At 39.5% G+C, this 17767-nt stretch overlaps 2 protein-coding genes across 3 annotated transcripts in view; both read right to left on the bottom strand.

Annotated features, from left to right (window-relative positions):
- The window catches only part of LOC131406991 (zinc finger protein 37A-like), a 76604-nt gene that overhangs the window by 42414 nt on the left and 16423 nt on the right, over positions 1-17767 (bottom strand). Inside the window, exon 1 of one of the 2 annotated variants that reach the window (XM_058542947.1) lies at positions 14485-14503. The exons of the other annotated variant lie outside the window; for it this stretch is intronic. The gene's annotated coding sequence lies outside the window, so the exon portion shown is untranslated. Of the gene's footprint in view, positions 1-14484; positions 14504-17767 lie in introns of those variants that run through there. 2 annotated transcript variants of the gene reach the window in all.
- LOC131406990 (zinc finger protein 33B-like) overlaps positions 9135-17767 on the bottom strand; it is a 42520-nt gene continuing 33887 nt past the window's right edge. The window contains 2 exon segments of the mRNA XM_058542943.1: positions 9135-12516; positions 12518-14589. Coding sequence (XP_058398926.1) covers positions 12415-12516; positions 12518-14589 — 2174 coding nt within the window. The 3' untranslated portion in view covers positions 9135-12414.

Raw genomic sequence — 17767 nt, 5'->3', positions numbered from 1 at the left:
CATCAGCCACGTTGGATTAGGGCCCTATCCTTATGACCTCATTTATCTCTTCAAAGGCCCTATCTCCAAATACAGTCACATTGGGGTTAGGGCTTCAACATATGGATTTAGAGGGGGAAAACAATTCAGTCCATGACAATATATAATTGATTATATTTTTCATGAAACAATGTTTACCTATATCTATAATAAATCCTGATATCTATTTTATTCTATTTCTTTAAAAATATTAGCCCTTGTGGCCAGCCTGGTTGCATAGTGGCTAAGTTCACACACACTACTTTGGTGGCTCAGGATTCGCAGGTTCAGATTCCAGTCGTGGACCTACACACTGTTCATCAAGCCATGCTGTGGCAGCATCCCATATGCGAAATAGAGGAAGACTGGCAAAGATGTTAGCTCAGGGACAATCTTCCTCAAGCAAAAAGAGGAAGATTGGCAACAGATGTTAGCTCAGGGCCAGTCTTCCTCACACACACACACACATATATAAATCCTGATTCACTGAAGTGATTTCACAGTTCCTTAATAGGCCAATGTGGTTGCTTTGTAATGTGTTACTTTGGCTAGGCTGAACTACATTTCCAGAGTTCCCTTTCTTGTATGTTTCCCATTGGAGTGGACCAGAAAAGAGATCCTTGTGCAAGATCTGGCAGGCATAAGTGATGTAGCACCCATTTTGCAGCTCACACATGCTATGCTGATCTTCTGACCACCTCATTGGCATGGGATAGCACTAGGTCTGTGACTGTTTCACCTGGATCCTTCAGCTTCTCCAACGCCTGCACCAGGTCTGTGTGATTACCTCTGTGACTAAGGGCCCCAGCTTCTGCACGACACCACACCATCAAGGTCAGAGGCAATGAGAACTGACTCAAGTTTTAGTCTGTCCTCTGAGCTCCACTCTTGGCTGCGGGTTCTAGCTTGCTTTTGCTCTCTTCCATGTCACATCCATCTTCCTTTCCTTATTGTCTGTCCTGTGGACTTCAAGGGCTTTCATCAGCCATGAAGATGACAACCTTAGAGTCTGCTTAACCAGTTCCCACAATTGCTAAGTTCAAAGCCCTGTAACAAATCCCTTTACACATACACACTCTCCTAATGGTTCTGTGTCTCTAACTAAACCCTACCTGAATCATAAACTTGTACCAAATTGGGTCTGGTTTTTCTCAATTGGATCTGTATTTTCTGGATTAGATTCTGTAATCTGATTAGATTTAGATTTAAAACCATTAATGACCCTGTTTCAGTGGTAAAGGGCACTGATAGTTCATGGTAGGCAGTGGCAATACAGCTACTCAAATTATTATCTTTAGATACCTGTAATTAAGTACCTATAGAAAGCAAGGCTCTGCGAGGGATCAAGTATTTGCTCCTCTAGTTATTTTAGTGAACCTAAGGAATATCATGGGATTAGTTGTTTACTTCTAAATGTGCTAGAGAACTTGGGGAAAGAACATGAGAAGCTTGGGGGTTTAAATTTCCAGCTTGAAATCCACATAAGGGACATTAAAGCTTCTGTGACTACCCTGAAAGAAGCTCTTATCCACTAAAGCCTCAGGGCTGAGATTTAAGAAAACCAAACCCAATGACAAATCCTTTGGGTGGCTTAATTACAATGCAAATTGAATTCCCAACCTTACGGGGGTCTCGTATTAGTTAGGGCACTAATAGGGAAGGAATGGGATCCTGAAAACTGGGATGGGGAAACATGAGTGGATTTCAATGGAGCTGAGGATCTTCAATGCCTATAAATACTTCCAATGTATTTGCTAAGCCTCGTTTTCAGTAGAACCAACTCTTCCACTCCTACCTTAGGAGTTTAGCCTCCCTCGGCCTTAAGAACCTATTATGGCCTTCCCTGTCATAGTTGGCTTGCAAAGAACTTTTGATCCTCTTCAGGACCTACCTCCATTACCTCTCCTTGCTTCTAGAGCTATAACCAGACATAAGTCTCAATAGATGCCAAAAAGTACAAATTGTGATCCACAAAGTGTTGTCACATATATCAAAAGAAGTGTATAATTTTACAACTTGATATTAACACAAACCCCTGGGAATATGTTTGAGATCAGAGTAGAAAGAATATAAAGTTGGATGAGGCTGAATTCATTGACATGGGCCCACTAAGCTACTCTTCTGGATTGAATATTTTAGCTCAAGGGGCTAGTAATGGCTCTAATTGTTCACTTGATCAAAATATAGACCTACAGTAAAGAAGTCGAAATGCCAAAACTTCCTTGGTATACTATAGAGAAAAGTATCTAAAGGCTTAGGAAGATTGGAATGTTACAGTATATTTATGTACAACTTGCTCACCAACCTCAGAAGGCCCAGAGGACATTCTTTTTGTCAGGCAAGCCCCAGAATCCTTGAAGAGTCTTGTGGTTGCTCTTCTCTATAAATCAGAAATTACAGGGAGAACTGCTACCTTCAAATGCGGATAGGTAAGTCCAATGGGGATGCTGACATCCCAGGGTGGCAGGAGCCAAGTATGGCACTTAATCATCAAAAACATGGACATGGTTACTGTAATGGACAGTAGAGCCAAAGCAAATCAGAATAGTTTGGCTTGCAGACATTTGGTGTTCACTAGTTGATCGTGGTATAACTAGAACTAAAATAGATGGGAAGCCCATCAAAGTCTTCATCCATCTAAGTGGAAAACCTCTAGGTATAATGAACAGAAGTATGACTTGAATCACCAAAAGAGTCAATCAATTCCCAGCCTTGAGCCAGTTTATGGACCCAGAGCGCCCCTTGAACAGAGTATTATCCAGGTCTTCTTGAGGAAAAACCCATTACACAGCCAAAAATGTATACTGTTAATCTTCCACCCAGCGTTCCGCAAAGGAACCCACATCCATTTACCAGTGTGACTGTGCAATGTGGTAGGGGTAAATAATCAAGACTTTTGGGAGATTCCCAAATGCTGGCTCTGAACTGATGCTAATTCCTACTGACTCCAAAAGTTACTGCAATAAACCAGAGTAAGGGCTCATGGAGGTCAAGTGATCAATGGAATTTTAGCTCAGGTCTATCTCACAGTAGACCCAGTGGGTCCCAAACCCATAGTGTGGTTCTTTCCTCAATTGTGGAATGCATAATTGGAATAAAGACACCAGAAATGTTCAGAATCCTCACATTGGTTCCTTGACCTGTCAAGTGAGAGCTATTAGGTAGGAAAGGCCATGTGGAAGTCAGTAGAACTGCCTCCACCTATGAAGATGATAAACCAAAGACAATACTGCAGGGCCGGCTCCGTGGCTTAGCGTTAAGTGCGCGCGCTCTGATGCTGGCGGCCCGGGTTCGGATCCCGGGCACGCCCCAAGGCACCACTTCTCCGTCTAACACGAGGCCGAATCCCACGTACAGCAACTAGAAGGATGTGAACCTATGACATACAACTATCTACTGGGGCTTTGGGGGGAAAAAATGAATAAATAAAATCTTAAAAAAAAAAAAAAGACAATACTGCATTCCTGGAGGAATTGCAGATATTGGTGCCACCATAAAGGTCTGGAAAGCTCCAGGTGGTGATTCTAATCACATCTCCATTCAGCTTACCTAGTTGGCCTGTGCAGAAGACATATGAATCTCAGATAATGACAGTAGATTATCATAAATTTAAGCAGGTGGTGACTCCATTTGTAGCTGCATTTCCAGATGTGGTTTTGTTGCTGGAACAAATGAACATCTTCCTTGGCATCTGGTGTGCAGCTATTTAGTGGAAAATGCTCTTTTTCCTCTATACCTGTTAGTAAATACCATCATACACAGTTTGCTTGCTGCCGGCAAGGCCAGCAATACACCTTCACTGTCCTGCCTCAGGGGTCTATCAACTCTTCAGACCTACATCATAGTCCAGTCTACAGAGACCTAGATTGTCTTTTTCTTCCACCACACATCTTGCTGGTCCATTACATTGAGGATACAAGGCTGACTGAAGCTACTGTGCAGGAAGTAGCAACTACTCAAGACACACTGGTAAGACACTTGTGTACCTGAGGGTGGGATATAAATCCCACAAAAACTCAGGGATCTGCCACCTTGGTAAGATTTCTAAGGGTCAAACGATGTGGAGAATGTCAAGATATTCCTTCCAAGGTGCTATATCTGCCCCCTCCTACCACTAGGAAATGGGCACAACTATTGGACCACCTTGGATTTTGGAAACAGCATATGCCACATTTGGGTCTGCTACTCCAAGCCATTTGCTGAGCGACCAGAAAAAAGCTACCAATTTTGAGTGGGGTCCAGAACAAGAGACTGTTCTACAACAGATCCAAGCCACCAAGGAAACTGCTGTACCATTTGGGGTATATTATCCAGCAGATCCAACGCTGTCTGAAGTATCGTAGTGGAGGATCCTGTTTAGAGCCTTTGGCAGGCCCCAATATGTGAGTCTCAGTGCATATCCGTAGGATTCTTTAAGCAAAGCCATGCCATCCTCTCTGAACAACTATTCTCCTTTTTGAGAAACAGCTTTTGGCTTGCTTGCTAACACGTCTTAGCAGAGACTGAACGCTTAATCATGGGCGAACAATTTACCATGCAACCTGAGCTGCCCATCAAGAACTGAGTGCTGTCTGATCCATCAGGCCATATAGGTAGGTGTTCACAGCAGCACTTCAACATTAAACAGAAATGACATATAGAAGATTCGGTTCCAGCAAGTCCTGAAGGGACACATATGCCCATGACCCCCACTAGTGCTATATTCCATTCTCCTCTCTCACTCCACAGCTATGGCCTCATGAGGAGTTCCCTATGACCCGTTAACTGAAAAGGAAAAAAAAAAAAAATCAGGCTCAGGTTAGATAATTCTGCATGGTATTCAGCACCATGCTGCCACTCCCACCCCTCCTGCCCCGAGATGGCCTGAAAGCCAGTGGTAAAAGGAAATCATCCAAGTGGGCAGAAATTTGAGCAGTGCATGCAATTATTTCTTTTGCCTGGAAGGAGAGATTGGCCAAAATTATGGGACTACGCTTTATTCATGCACCGTGGCTAATGGTTTGGCTGAATATCAAGGACTTGGAAGTATATTGGAAAATTTGTGAAAAGGAGTTCTGGGGAAGAGGTGTGTGCACAGCCCTTTCCAAGTGGGCACACAGTATGAAGGTATTTGTGTCCCATGTTAATGCTTACCAAAGGGTGACTCACCAGAGGAGGATTTAATAATTCAGTGGATAAGAGGATATGTTCTGTGGATGTCAATCTCCTTCTGTCAGTCAGCCCCTTTCCCCAGACACTTCTGTCACTGCCCAAGTGGGCTCATGAACTAAGTGGCCATGGCAGCAGTGAAAATTATACATGGGATCAGCAACATAGACTCCAATTCACCAAGGCTAGTCTGGGAAAAGTCACTGTTAAGTGTCTAATCCGCCAACAGCAGAGACCAACAATTAACAACTAACTTGGCATCATTCCCTGGATGGACCAGGGGGCTACTTGGTATCAGGTTGATTACATTAGACCATTTCCATCATGAAATGGACAGTACTTTGTACCTACTGGAAAAGATATTTACTCTGTACGTGGATTTGCCTTTCCTGCCTGCAATCCATCTGTCAAAACTAACATCAAAGGATTTATAGAATGCCTCATCCACCACCATGATATTACTTATAACCTTGTTTTGTACTCCAGGAGGCGTGAGAGGAGGTTGCTACAGCCTCCACAGTTAAGGAGTCTCTGGGGGCACTCATGGAGTACTTATTGATTTCAATTTGCATTGATTCTTGAGCCTGTCTTTGGAGGGGACCCTATACAAGCTGGGCCGATATGAAAGTAACGGTACCTGTGAGATTAAGTCAAATTTGTAAGTGGGGAATATGTTGCCTTCAGAACCCAAAAAGGTCTAAAGATGTGTTTGTATTAACACTGTGTGCACTACAAACACAATAAAAAAAAAAAAAGTCAACAGCTGTTTCTTGACAGTGTCAGAGATGGAGCAGCCCTCAGTTTACAAATAATTTTCAGGAACTTAACTGAGGTGGCAGATTTCTGCGTTATATGTGGGAAAATGACTTATCCCCTTTTTGTGAGTTCTTTTGTGGGTATTTGTATATCCTTAATGAATCTGAGAAATGAATTTTCTCAGAGGAGAATGTCATCAATGTAATGTCTATCTGTGCTCCTGGAGAAATCTGGATGTAGTTAAGGCACTGCCTGCAAAGACCATGTGCAATGGCAGAGATGGTGAGGTTCCCATGGGTAGCTTGGTAAACGCTGGAGGTGAAGGCAAACTGGGGCTCAGAGGATGCTGAAAAGAGCACTGAACAGAACATATTAGCCAAACCTGTAATAACAAAATGTTTACTAGTTGCTATTTGGATGGAGGCACTAATTTCAATAACATTGGGTATTAAGTCCTTAATAGATGGGCCATGGCATTAAGGTGGTAATTCAATGTGAAGCACCATAAGGCTTAAGAATAGGCTAAACTGGACTATTAAATGGAGATGCAGTGCTGATAATCACTCTTCTCTAAATAGGTCTTTACAATGGTTTCAACTAGGGTATACGGTACATGGCGTCCCATCTTGTCAATTTGTAAGTGCCAGAAATTTAATTTTTTCATTCATTGGATCAGAGCAGCCATGCCTTCTATGGAACTGTGCTAAAATTAAGTCAATGGATGCTATGATCATGGGGAACTTAGGCAAGAGTTCTGTTGGTCAAGGTGAAACTTACCTATTTGTCCTAAATGTCTCAGTCTGTTTGGGCTGCTATAACAAAATACCAAAGACTGTGCAGCTTATAAACAACAGAATTTTATTTCTCACAGTTCTGGAGGCTGAGAAGTCCAAGATCAAGGTACCAGCAGATTCGGTTTCTAGCGAGGACCCACTTCAGGGTTCATAGATGGCTGTTTTTTCCCCTATGTCCTCACAAGGTAGAAGAGTCAAGGGAGTTCTCTGGAGTCTCTTTTGTAATGACACCAACCCCATTCACGAGGGCTCCATCCTCATAACCTAAAATGCACCCCCCAAAATGCCTCAACTCCAAATACCATCACATTGGGAATTAGAGTTCAATATGTGAATCTCAGGAGGACACAAACATTCAGTCTCTTTCTTTTTGCAACACTGGAATAGGCAGCAGAATGGTGCAGCAAAGGCATACTAGGCCCATAATCCAGAGGTTGGTTCTTTCAACATCCTCTGTTATGGCTGCCTCTTTTTTCCTGCAATGCAGGTTTCCTTCTCTCTCTCATTTCTCTCTGTATAAATTCTCTCAGATTATTTTGGATTTCTAGCAACGTAAAGTCTTGGCTTTCAGTTATTATCTCCATCCAAATACCCATGGCATAGACCTTCTGTATGGTTACAAGGGAAAGTACAAGAGCCCAGCAGCCAGCCTAATAGGTAGCTGCCTCCTCCTTCAGAGAATGCCAGTCAATCTCTCTGGAGTCAGGGTTCACAACAATAAGGTCATTTTGTCTATGGCCTGGGTCAAAGCCATCAAGCCCCATGATTGTAAGATTAGTCCTTTGGTGTGTTTGTAAACAGCAAGGCTAAGAAAAACCCAGGTACATTGGATAGGAGTTTTGTGTTGGAAGAACAGATGAGTTACCTCGTCTGGTAATTTGAAAGGGACTGGTCCCCTTTTCTTTTCTCATCAGCGTTTGGGCTACAGGCCACCACGAATGTGCATCTCAATATCCTTGGGCGTCAGGCGAGTGTATGCCATCGCAGCAATGGCAAGAGCAGCAGAGAGACAGGAAAGGCTGCGACCCTTGCCTGAACAATAGATCATTAGGCAACTGGGGTACCATGCTTAATTCTCTAGGAGTGGTAGTCTCCTACCTTTCCACAAAGGGGTATCCATATGCCCATCCCAGTGGTGCACAATAACAATGGTATGTACGGGTACCCCGAGCAGCCAGGGATGGTCACCTGGCTATATGCAGTAACCAGAGAGCTCTAACCAGACCCCTGGCAGGTGGGGCTCAGTGCTGACCAGTGGGGTAGGTTGTTGTCACTACCTTTACAGGCGGAAGCCTCAGAGACCACCTGCCAAACAGATTGAACCCAATGGCAAGTCACACAGGGGTAGAGCCAATTAACAATTCTTTTAAGGACAAGAGCCTTTTGGGGTGGGAAGAGATAGTGACACTCAAAAAAGAATGCAGTGCAGTGCAGGCCAAAGTGCAAGCCTGCCAGCAACTGGTGGTTCTGTCCCAAGTGGCCTTTGCCAAATCACGGATTCAGTTAGCTAAGAGTAATTAACTAACGATGACTAGGTGACCTTGGTCTTGGATGGACCATCCTGTTCATGATGCCAATTGTATTAACTGCCTCCATTCACTCTGTTGGTAGGATTCCTGCCCTGGGGTTATGGAATGGCTGAACACAAGACACCTGGCACTGGACAGATGAGATCTACATAAGTTTATCAGTCATACACACTGAGAGGCCAGGCGAGGAAGACACCACATGCCATGCAAGGCCACAGAGGTATCACATGAGGGAACAACTAGGGGTTGCGGGAAGTGGCTCTGTAGTATCAAGAGGGTACAGTGACCCCTGGTTCCTGTGAGAGGATGTGAATAGCTTGTTTGAGTAATTCTTCCGGCTCATAGGGCAGTGGAACTTGCTACTCAGGGATAAGCAACACCGCCACCTATGCCTGGTCCCCTTGATAAAGAAGGAGGCAATATTGTCTGACTACAGGACCTTATCTGTGGGAGGAGAATGGGGAGGGAAACTTGCAGTTAGGCTATTAGAGGCCCTCTCGGTTTCAGACGTCAAGAGAGTCTATTACATGGGTCTTAATTTCAGGCCACAGTTACTATAATTTAAAGTATTTTGAAGACTGTAAAAACAATTCAAATGTTCACTAGTGGTGATTGTAGTTGCAGCGCAAAAACATATGACTAACAAAAACTTCAGTACAGAAACAACATATAAAGAGAGATAAGGAATTTAAGATAATTCCAAAAAAGATAATAAGGCTTAGAAAAGCAGAAAGCTATAACTGAAAATATGCTTTAGCGGTTGTCAATATGATTTCTGAGAATGCATTTACCCCCAACGTGGGAAAATTGGTACTGAACGATGTGAGTTTTTAATTTTATAAATATATAAGAAAACATCTCCACAGACTTGTCTACATTGCTATATGCAGGAAGGGTTATTTAACACACTTTATTTTTTAGAGTAGTTTCAGGGTTACAGAAAAATTGAGCAAAAAGTACAGAGAGTTCTATGCACCCCCTTCACCTCTACCTGCCTCCATAATTTCTGCTATGGTTAACATCTTGCATTAACGTGGTATACTTGTTACAACTGATGAGCCAATAGCGATAAATTATTATTAACTCAAGTCCATAGTTTACATTTGGGTTTACCCTTTGTGTTTTACATTTTGTGGGTTTTGACAAATGAATAATGACACATATTCACCATTACAGTATCCTACAGAACAGTTTCATTGCCCTAAAAATCCTGTAATCCACCTATTAATTCCTCCCTCCCTCCCTCGCTCTGAACCCCTGGCAACCACTGATCTTTTTACTGTCTCCACAGTTTCGCCTTTATCAGAATGCATTACACTTGGAATCATAGGGTATAAAGCACTTTCAGAGTGGCTTCTTTCTTTTAGCAATATCTTTTGTTATTTGATAGCTCATTTCTTTTTATCACCCGCCCAACCATCGTATCCTGTAACCCTGCTATAATTGCTTACTAATGTCAGGAGGGCTTTTTTTATTGATTCTTTGGAATTTTCTACACAGACAATATGTTATCTGTGAACACAGAGTTCTCTCTCTTCCTCCCAAATCTGTATAACTTTTATTTCCTTTACTTGTCTTACTGCATTAGCTAGGACTTCCAGAAGGATGCTGAAAAGAAGTGGTGAAAGAGGATCTCCTTATCTTACTAGTTTCTCACCATTAAGTATGATGCTAGCTGTAGGTTTTCTGTAGATGTTCTTTACCAAGTTAATGAAGTTTCTAGTTTGCAGAAACTTTTTTTTATCATGAATCGGTGTTAAGATATTCTGAAATGCTTTCCGGCATTTATTGATATGATCATGATATTTCTTCTCTAGCCTGTTGATGTGATAGGTTACGTTAACTGGTTATCGGATGTTGAACCATACTTGGAATAAGTACCACCTGGTCACAGCGTATAATTCTTTTTATACATTGTTGGATTCAATTTACTAATATTTTCTTGAGGATTTCTACATCTATGTTCTGAGAGATATTGGTCTGTAGTTTTCCTTTCTTGTAATGTCTTTGCCCCTTTTTGCTACTAGGGTAATGATGGCCTCATAGAATGAGATAGAAGTATTCTCTCTGCTTTTACTTTCTGGAAGAGATTGTAGAGGATTGTTATCATTTCTTCCTTAAATGTTTGGTAGAATTCACCAGTCAACACATCTGGCCTAGTGCTTTCTGATTTGGAAGATTAAGCATTGATTCAATTTCTTTGATATATGTCTATTCAGATTTATCCTTCTGCAGGTTTTGGCAGATTGTGTATTTCAGGGAATTGGTTCATTTCATCTAGGTTACCAAATTTGTTGGTAGAGAGTTGTCCATAATATTCCTTTATAATCCTTTTGATGTCCATGAGATCAGTAGTGGTGGCTCTCTTTCATTTCTGATACTAGCAGTTTCTGCCCCCTCTTTTTCTTAGTTAACCTGGCTAGAAGTTTACTGATTTTATTGACCTTTTCAAAGAACCAGCTTTTGGTTTTATTGATTTTCTCCATTTGTTTTCCGTTTTCAATTTCATTGATTTTCACCCCAATTCTTACTATTCTTTTTGTTTTGCTTACTTTGGATTTAATTTGCTCCTCTTTTTCTAGTTTTCTAAGATAGAAGCTTACACTACTTGTGTAAACTAAGATTATTAGATTGTGTAATCTTAGATTATGTGTAACCTAATTATTTATGTAATCTGATCATGTGATTTAGTATACCACCTTTACACTGCCAATAAAAGCCCCACTCTAGCTCTACTCTGGTCCTGCTCCAGCCTCAATTCTCCTTCTCATATAGTCAAAAGTAATTAAGGACCCAGATGCCCCTCTGCGTATGTCGGACCCCTGAATTTACAGCCCAGTTTACAGCCCTGGGCGTCATCTAGTCTGTCTGAGGCTTCTTTCCTGGACCCTGCCTTGGAGGGCAGTAGCTTTCAGAGGGTTTGGAAAAAATTTAGGCTGAAGGCTAGAGTATTCACATACATACACTCAAGGCAACTCATGGTTTGGGATGAACCATGGGTGAAAAGAGAAAGGGGGCAATGGGACTAGGGCCTAGATATTCCCATGCACAGAATACATTTTATTTAACATTTTGTTCTTTTGATTTATAAGTTTTAAATGGTTAGATGTTAGTTTTGTGGACATCCTTTTAAACTATTGCTCCAGGCCCTTCAGACATGAGAGATGTGTATGACATTGTAACAACTGCTCAACTAGGAGTATTTATTTTCTATTCACAATTATAATAAGTTCCATTATGCATATGAAACACATACAGTTTATATAACATACCATTTGTACACAAATAAGTCCTGTGAACTTAAGGGATATTTCACTTATGCATTCAATGCTACGGCCCTGATTATTCAATTTATCTCTGCTTTTAAAAAGCTTCATATTCAAATGATTGCCAGGATTAGGGTGGCAGAAAGGGTGTGATTATTAACACAAGGAATGTCTTGTGTTGAAACCCTGATTCCTTTGTAACCTTCATGCAATATAGATTCCAGATTCCTTTTTGATTTTGTTACCTGATTATGTTGATGATTACTCTAATCTACAAATGATAAAATTTCACAGAAATACACACATAAACACAGAGTGCATGTAAAAACTGGTGAAATCTGAATAAGGTCTGTATCTGACTTAGTAGTAAGGTATCATCAATTTCTTGTATTTGAGAACACATTATGCTTATGTATCATATAATTATTAGGGGAAGCTTGGTGAGGAGCATATGAGAATTCTATGTACTATTACTGTAATTTATTCTGAGTCTAATTTTGCATTTTACTATTTTTTCTTTTAGTTTTTAAAGCTTTACATTGCACAATACACATCTATAAATTACACTTTCTTATGTTTCCTAAAAGTAACTATGGCATCAAAACCAAAACACAACTTGTAATGTTACATTACTTCTAAAGAAAATCTTCAAGCTACATGTCTCAAATTGACAGATTTCTTCTCAGTATAAATTGTGACATAACCTAGCTTGTATTTTTTGCTAGAAACTTTTACAAAATCAAAAAATCTGTAAGGTTTTATACTAGTATTAGCTACGTGACACCCAATGAAACGTTACTTCTTAACAAGACTTCCTATATTTGTTGTAGTTCATGGATTTGTCCCGTTATCATTAGTTTGGAGTAATATAAGGCCAGTTTGTGGATGAAGGTTACTGAACGTTCAAGTGTCAATACAGCTTTCTCCACAGTGTGAATTCTCTAAAGTGTAGTGGGTGCTGAACTGTGGCTCAACATTTCTAATATTCACTTCAATCATAAGATTTCTCTCCTGTGTGCGTCCTCTGATGTACAATGAGGTTTGACTTCTGAGAGAAGGTTTTTCCACACATGTTACATTCATAGGGCTTCTCCCCTGTGTGTGATCTCTGATGTTTAGCAAGGTCTGATTTACGGTAAAAAATTTTCCCACATTCATTACATTGACAAGATTTCTCTCCTGTGTGAGCCCTGTGATGCACTGTGAGGGATGATTTGTGACTGAAGGATTTCCCACATTCATTACATTCATAGGGTTTTTCCCCTGTGTGTTTTCTCTGATGTAAAATAAGTCCCGACTTCACGCAGAAAGATTTTCCACATTCATTACATTTGTAGGGCTTTTCTTCTGTATGAGTTCTCTGGTGTACAATTAGAGCTGACTTATGGCAGAACGCCTTTCCACATTCATTACATTCATAGGGTTTCTCCCCTATGTGAATTCTCTGGTGCTGAGTGAGTTGTGACTTCTGGCAGAAGGTTTTCCCACATTCATTGCATTCATAGGGTTTCTCCCCTGTATGTGTTCTATTATGTTTAGTTAGGTAGGATTTATTATAGAAGATTTTCCCACATTCATGACATTCATAGGGTTTCTCCCCTGTATGTGTTCTATAATGTTGAGAGAGGGTTGACTTATGGCTGAAGAATTTTCCGCATTCAGGACATGCAAAGGGTTTCTCCCCTGTGTGAGTTCTCTGATGTACTGTGAGATCAGACTTCAAGCAGAAAGTTTTCCCACACTCGTAACATTCATAAGGTTTCAACCCTGTATGAATTATCTGATGCCTGGTGAGTACTGACTTGTGGTAGAAAGTTTTCCCACATGCATTACACTCATAGGGTTTATCCCCTATGTGAGTTCTCTGATGTTGTGTAAGATGCGACTTCTGACAGAAAGATTTCCTACACTCAGGACATTCAAAGGGTTTCTCACCTGTATGAGTTCTCTGATGTACTGTAAGGTGTGAATTCATACAGAAGGATTTCCCACATTCATAACATTCATAGGGCTTCAGTCCTGTGTGTGTTCTCTGATGTTTAGTGAGGTCTGACTTCTGGTAAAAAGTTTTCCCACATGCATTACATTGATAGGGTTTCTCACCTGTATGTGTTCTCTGGTGTAATGTGAGGGCTGACTTGTGGCTGAAGGCTTTCCCACACTCACTGCATTCAAAGGGTTTTTCCCCTGTGTGTGATCTCTGATGTTTAGTGAGGTTTGACTTCTCCCAGAAAGTTTTTCCACATTCATTACATTGAAAGCGCTTCTCTCCTGTGTGTATCCTCTGATGTCGAGTGAGGTGTGACTTTTCCCAAAAAGCTTTCCCACATTCATTACATTCAAAGTGTTTCTCTCCTTTATGAGTTTTATGAAGTTGTGAGAGGTATAACTTCCCCCTGAAATTATTCCCACTTTCATTACATTCATAGTGTTTCATATGTGCTCCATGATGTTTCAAAAGGGTAGACCTCACACACACAGATTTCCCACAATCACTAAATCCATAGTGATCTTCCTTCGAGGGGGTTATCTCATGGAACAAGAAGGATGAGTTATCACAGAAAGTTCTCTTGTATTCATTATATCCACAGTCAGTCCCTTCTGTGATCTCTCTCTTGTGTGTATTGTATACTGTCTTTCCAAGGAAGGTTTCATGATGTATGTTATACTCAAAATTTTGCTCTAAGGTTTGTATCTTCTCATCCTGAACAGGGTCCTCATTATGACTGAAAGTCTTCCAATTTTTTAAAAATTCACTTTTCTCTCTAGGATGAGTTTTCTCATGTTTAATATTGAGCAGCAATTTTCCACAGGCATTACATTCATCTGTCTTCTTTCCTAAATAGTTTTTCTTATTGATAACCAATTCTGAAATACAGTTGAAACTCATCCCACACGAGTCACACTGACATAGTATTTTTCTGGAAGGAAAAGAATTTGTGTCCAAGTTAAATGGTTTTCCTACTACATTACCTTGTTCTTTAGACAGCAATTTGTTGTTGATGAATACAACTTCCCACACATGTTTAGGCTGGTTTTCTTGGCTCATTTCTTTCATGTGATCAGTTTTCCAGACTTCTAAAAATAAGAAAAATTAATCTTACCATATAAATATTAACACATTTCTTATGGAATGTGACCTATATACAAATGGAATGTGACCTATATACAAATGTCCTATGTTGTAGCTGACTTTGATTTCTTGTCTAGTCTCCAAGGATGAAAATAACTGCAAATGTATATTTTTTTCTATTTCTAGGGTTTGAGGTAAAAAGAAAAAGAAAAACAAGAAATAAAAAGCCTGGCACAGTGGAAAAGGGAGAGGAAATTGGCTATTTGGACACATACATTTGGTTTCCATGTCTAAAGAATAATAGCAACTATTTAAATCTGAATCTCTCTGCTCATCCTTGAAAAAACTATGAGGATTAATATAAGGAAAGCAAATAAAATTACCTACAACAACCCATGACTTTAGCATAACTAGGAGATGCAGAATACTACTAACTTCAAATCACCACTAAATAAGGAAATAAGTATTCAAATATAAAAGAAAGTGATACAGAACCCACATCTATAGAAAGAGTCAGCTGGAGACTGTAGCAAACACATGTAAAAGAAGAGACAGAGAACTTACAGATATTTAAACACAAATAAAATTACTCCCAGGAAGGGAAAGTCCCATTCTGAGTGGGAAAATACTGAGATGATGTCTCAGTTCTGACAGATGAGAGCTCAAACTACCAGGAAATCCAAAAGAAGGGATTTGTAGCATATGGGAAATAAGAAGGCAAGGGCTGATCAAAGTGAAGAGTAAAATTGTAAAAAGAACAAAGCGCTCTTAGAATAGGATTTAAATTACAAACAGCCTGTGAGGGACTGAATTGCGTCCCCTCCCAAATTCATATGTTGAAACCCTAATCCCCAGTGTGACTGTATTTGGAGACAGGGCCTTTAAGGAGGTAATTAACCGGTGGAGTGCTAATCTGATAGGAATGGTATCGTTATTAGAAGAGGAAGAGACACCAGAGCTTCCTTGCTTTCCAAGTGTGCACAGAGAAAAGGCCATGTGAGGACACAGCAAGCAGGTGCTGTCTACAAACTGAGGAGAGAGACCTCACCAGAAACCTAAGAATAAAGGCATGATCCCACTCAAGAAAATTGTACACTGATACTATATCATCCATCATACAGTCCATTCAAGAAGAGCAGTATCTTTGAAAATATGCATGTGCGTTTCAACCATACAAATCCCTTCCCTTCACTGCAAAATCCTCCAACATTAGAAGTATAGCTATAATGAAACTGGATTTAATCAAAATTATTTTCTTTAAAAATTTTCCACGTTCTAAAATTTATTCATATATTATACTATAAGAATATTTCTCTGACTTGCTTTTTTCACTCTAAGTTTCCAAAATTCATCCACACCATTGCACATAGATATATATAAAAGACCACTAAGAGAAGATACTGTAATGTACATACTGATTCCTATATTTGATGGACAGTCTGGTTGATTCTGGTTTTCTGTTATTATGAATAATACAGAGACAGGTGAACTCTACACATCCCCAGTGAATAATTGGAAAAGTGTCCCTAAAGCAGTGGTACTCAAAAGTGGGGTTCGTATATCACGGCCAATAAACATAATGTATTTAACAGGTATATGACGAGATAAATAGAGAAACTGAGAGCAACTATTTGGAAACTTCCATGGCAATTTCAAAATAGCTTCAGTGAGGTATAGTTGATGAATCAACTGAATATATTTAAACCATATAATTTGATAAGTTTTGACATTATGATTTATATGAATGGATTTACTTCTGGGCTCTGTATTCTGATCCACTGATCTACGTGTCTGTCTTGATGTTAACACCACACTGTCTTGTTTAGTGTAACTTTATAATAGGTCTTCAAATTAGTGTTACCCCTACAACTTAACTTTTATATTTCCAAGTTGTTTTAATTACTCTAGCTCGTTTGCACTTTAATGTAAAGCTTAGAATGAGCTAGTCAATTGCTATAAGAAAGCCTACTGGGAATTAGATTGGGATTATTCTGAATTTATAGATCCAACTTTTAAGGAGTAAAACGTTAACAATATTGAGCATTCTGATACATGAACACGGTTCTCTCTCTCCGTTTATTTAAGTCTTCAGTTTCTCTCCACAATGGTTTACAGTTTTCAGTGAGGTCTTTCATATCTTTTGCCAGAAATATCTGCAAAAAATATTTTTCATGCTATTGCAAATATTGCTGTTTAAAATTTTAATTTCCAATTTATCATTGGAAACTATATAGAAATAAAATTGATTTTTGTATATTGATTTTTGTCCTCCAACCTACACTTACTTAACAGCTCTAGTCATTTGTCCAGAGATTCTACTGGATTTTGCACATAACCATATTTTTTTATGAATAAAGACAGTTCTACTTCTTCTTTTCCACTCTGATCTCCTTTTCTGCCTTTTTCTTTCCTGATTACACTAGCTAGATTATATTACATTACTGAGTGTTAGTGGAATCCTTGTCTTGTTCCTGATATTGGAAAGAAACTATTCAGTTTTTTACCATTAAGCATGACATTAATTGCAGGTTTTCTATAGATGCCCTTTATCAGGTTAAGAAAGGCCCTTTCTATTCTTCATTTGAGAGTTTTAATCAGGAATGGATGCTGGATTTTGTCAAATGCTTTCCCTGCATCTACTGAAATGATCACATAGGTTTTTCTTTTGTTTTGAAATACAGGTCAGGGGTGAATGCATAATTGATGGGGGCCAGTGAAAAACGAAAATGTGGGGCCATTGACTCAAAAATCACACCCAAAAGTATAGTTAAAGGTAATAAAATTATGCTTTCCCTTAAAAAAGAATACATACAAAACTTAGGTATAAAAGTGATAGATGAGTAACAGCATGAACTTACAAATGCAAGACAATATTTCTGGTACAAAAATTTCATATAATAATTACTAATACTTTATTAATATAATCTCTTGATTGATCATACGATTTGATTGATCATAAGGTTTTTCTGGCATTTCCTTCTGCAAATACACAAGTCATCAAAATTCATACTTTTAGAAACTTCATTTTCAATAGATGTAATTGAAAGTAACATTAATTATTCTTGGCAAATGCAAGATAATTTTTTCTGTTAATTTTGAGAAGGTACTTTTGCAGATGGTACAACTGCTACTGGAGATGTTAAAAGTTGTTCATAGGTTGTGACAACACGAGCTAAATTTCTG

This window comes from Diceros bicornis, chromosome 6, assembly GCF_020826845.1.
Source record: "Diceros bicornis minor isolate mBicDic1 chromosome 6, mDicBic1.mat.cur, whole genome shotgun sequence".
Classification (NCBI taxonomy): Eukaryota; Metazoa; Chordata; class Mammalia; order Perissodactyla; family Rhinocerotidae; genus Diceros; species Diceros bicornis.
This window is presented reverse-complemented; position numbering and strand designations above follow the sequence as displayed.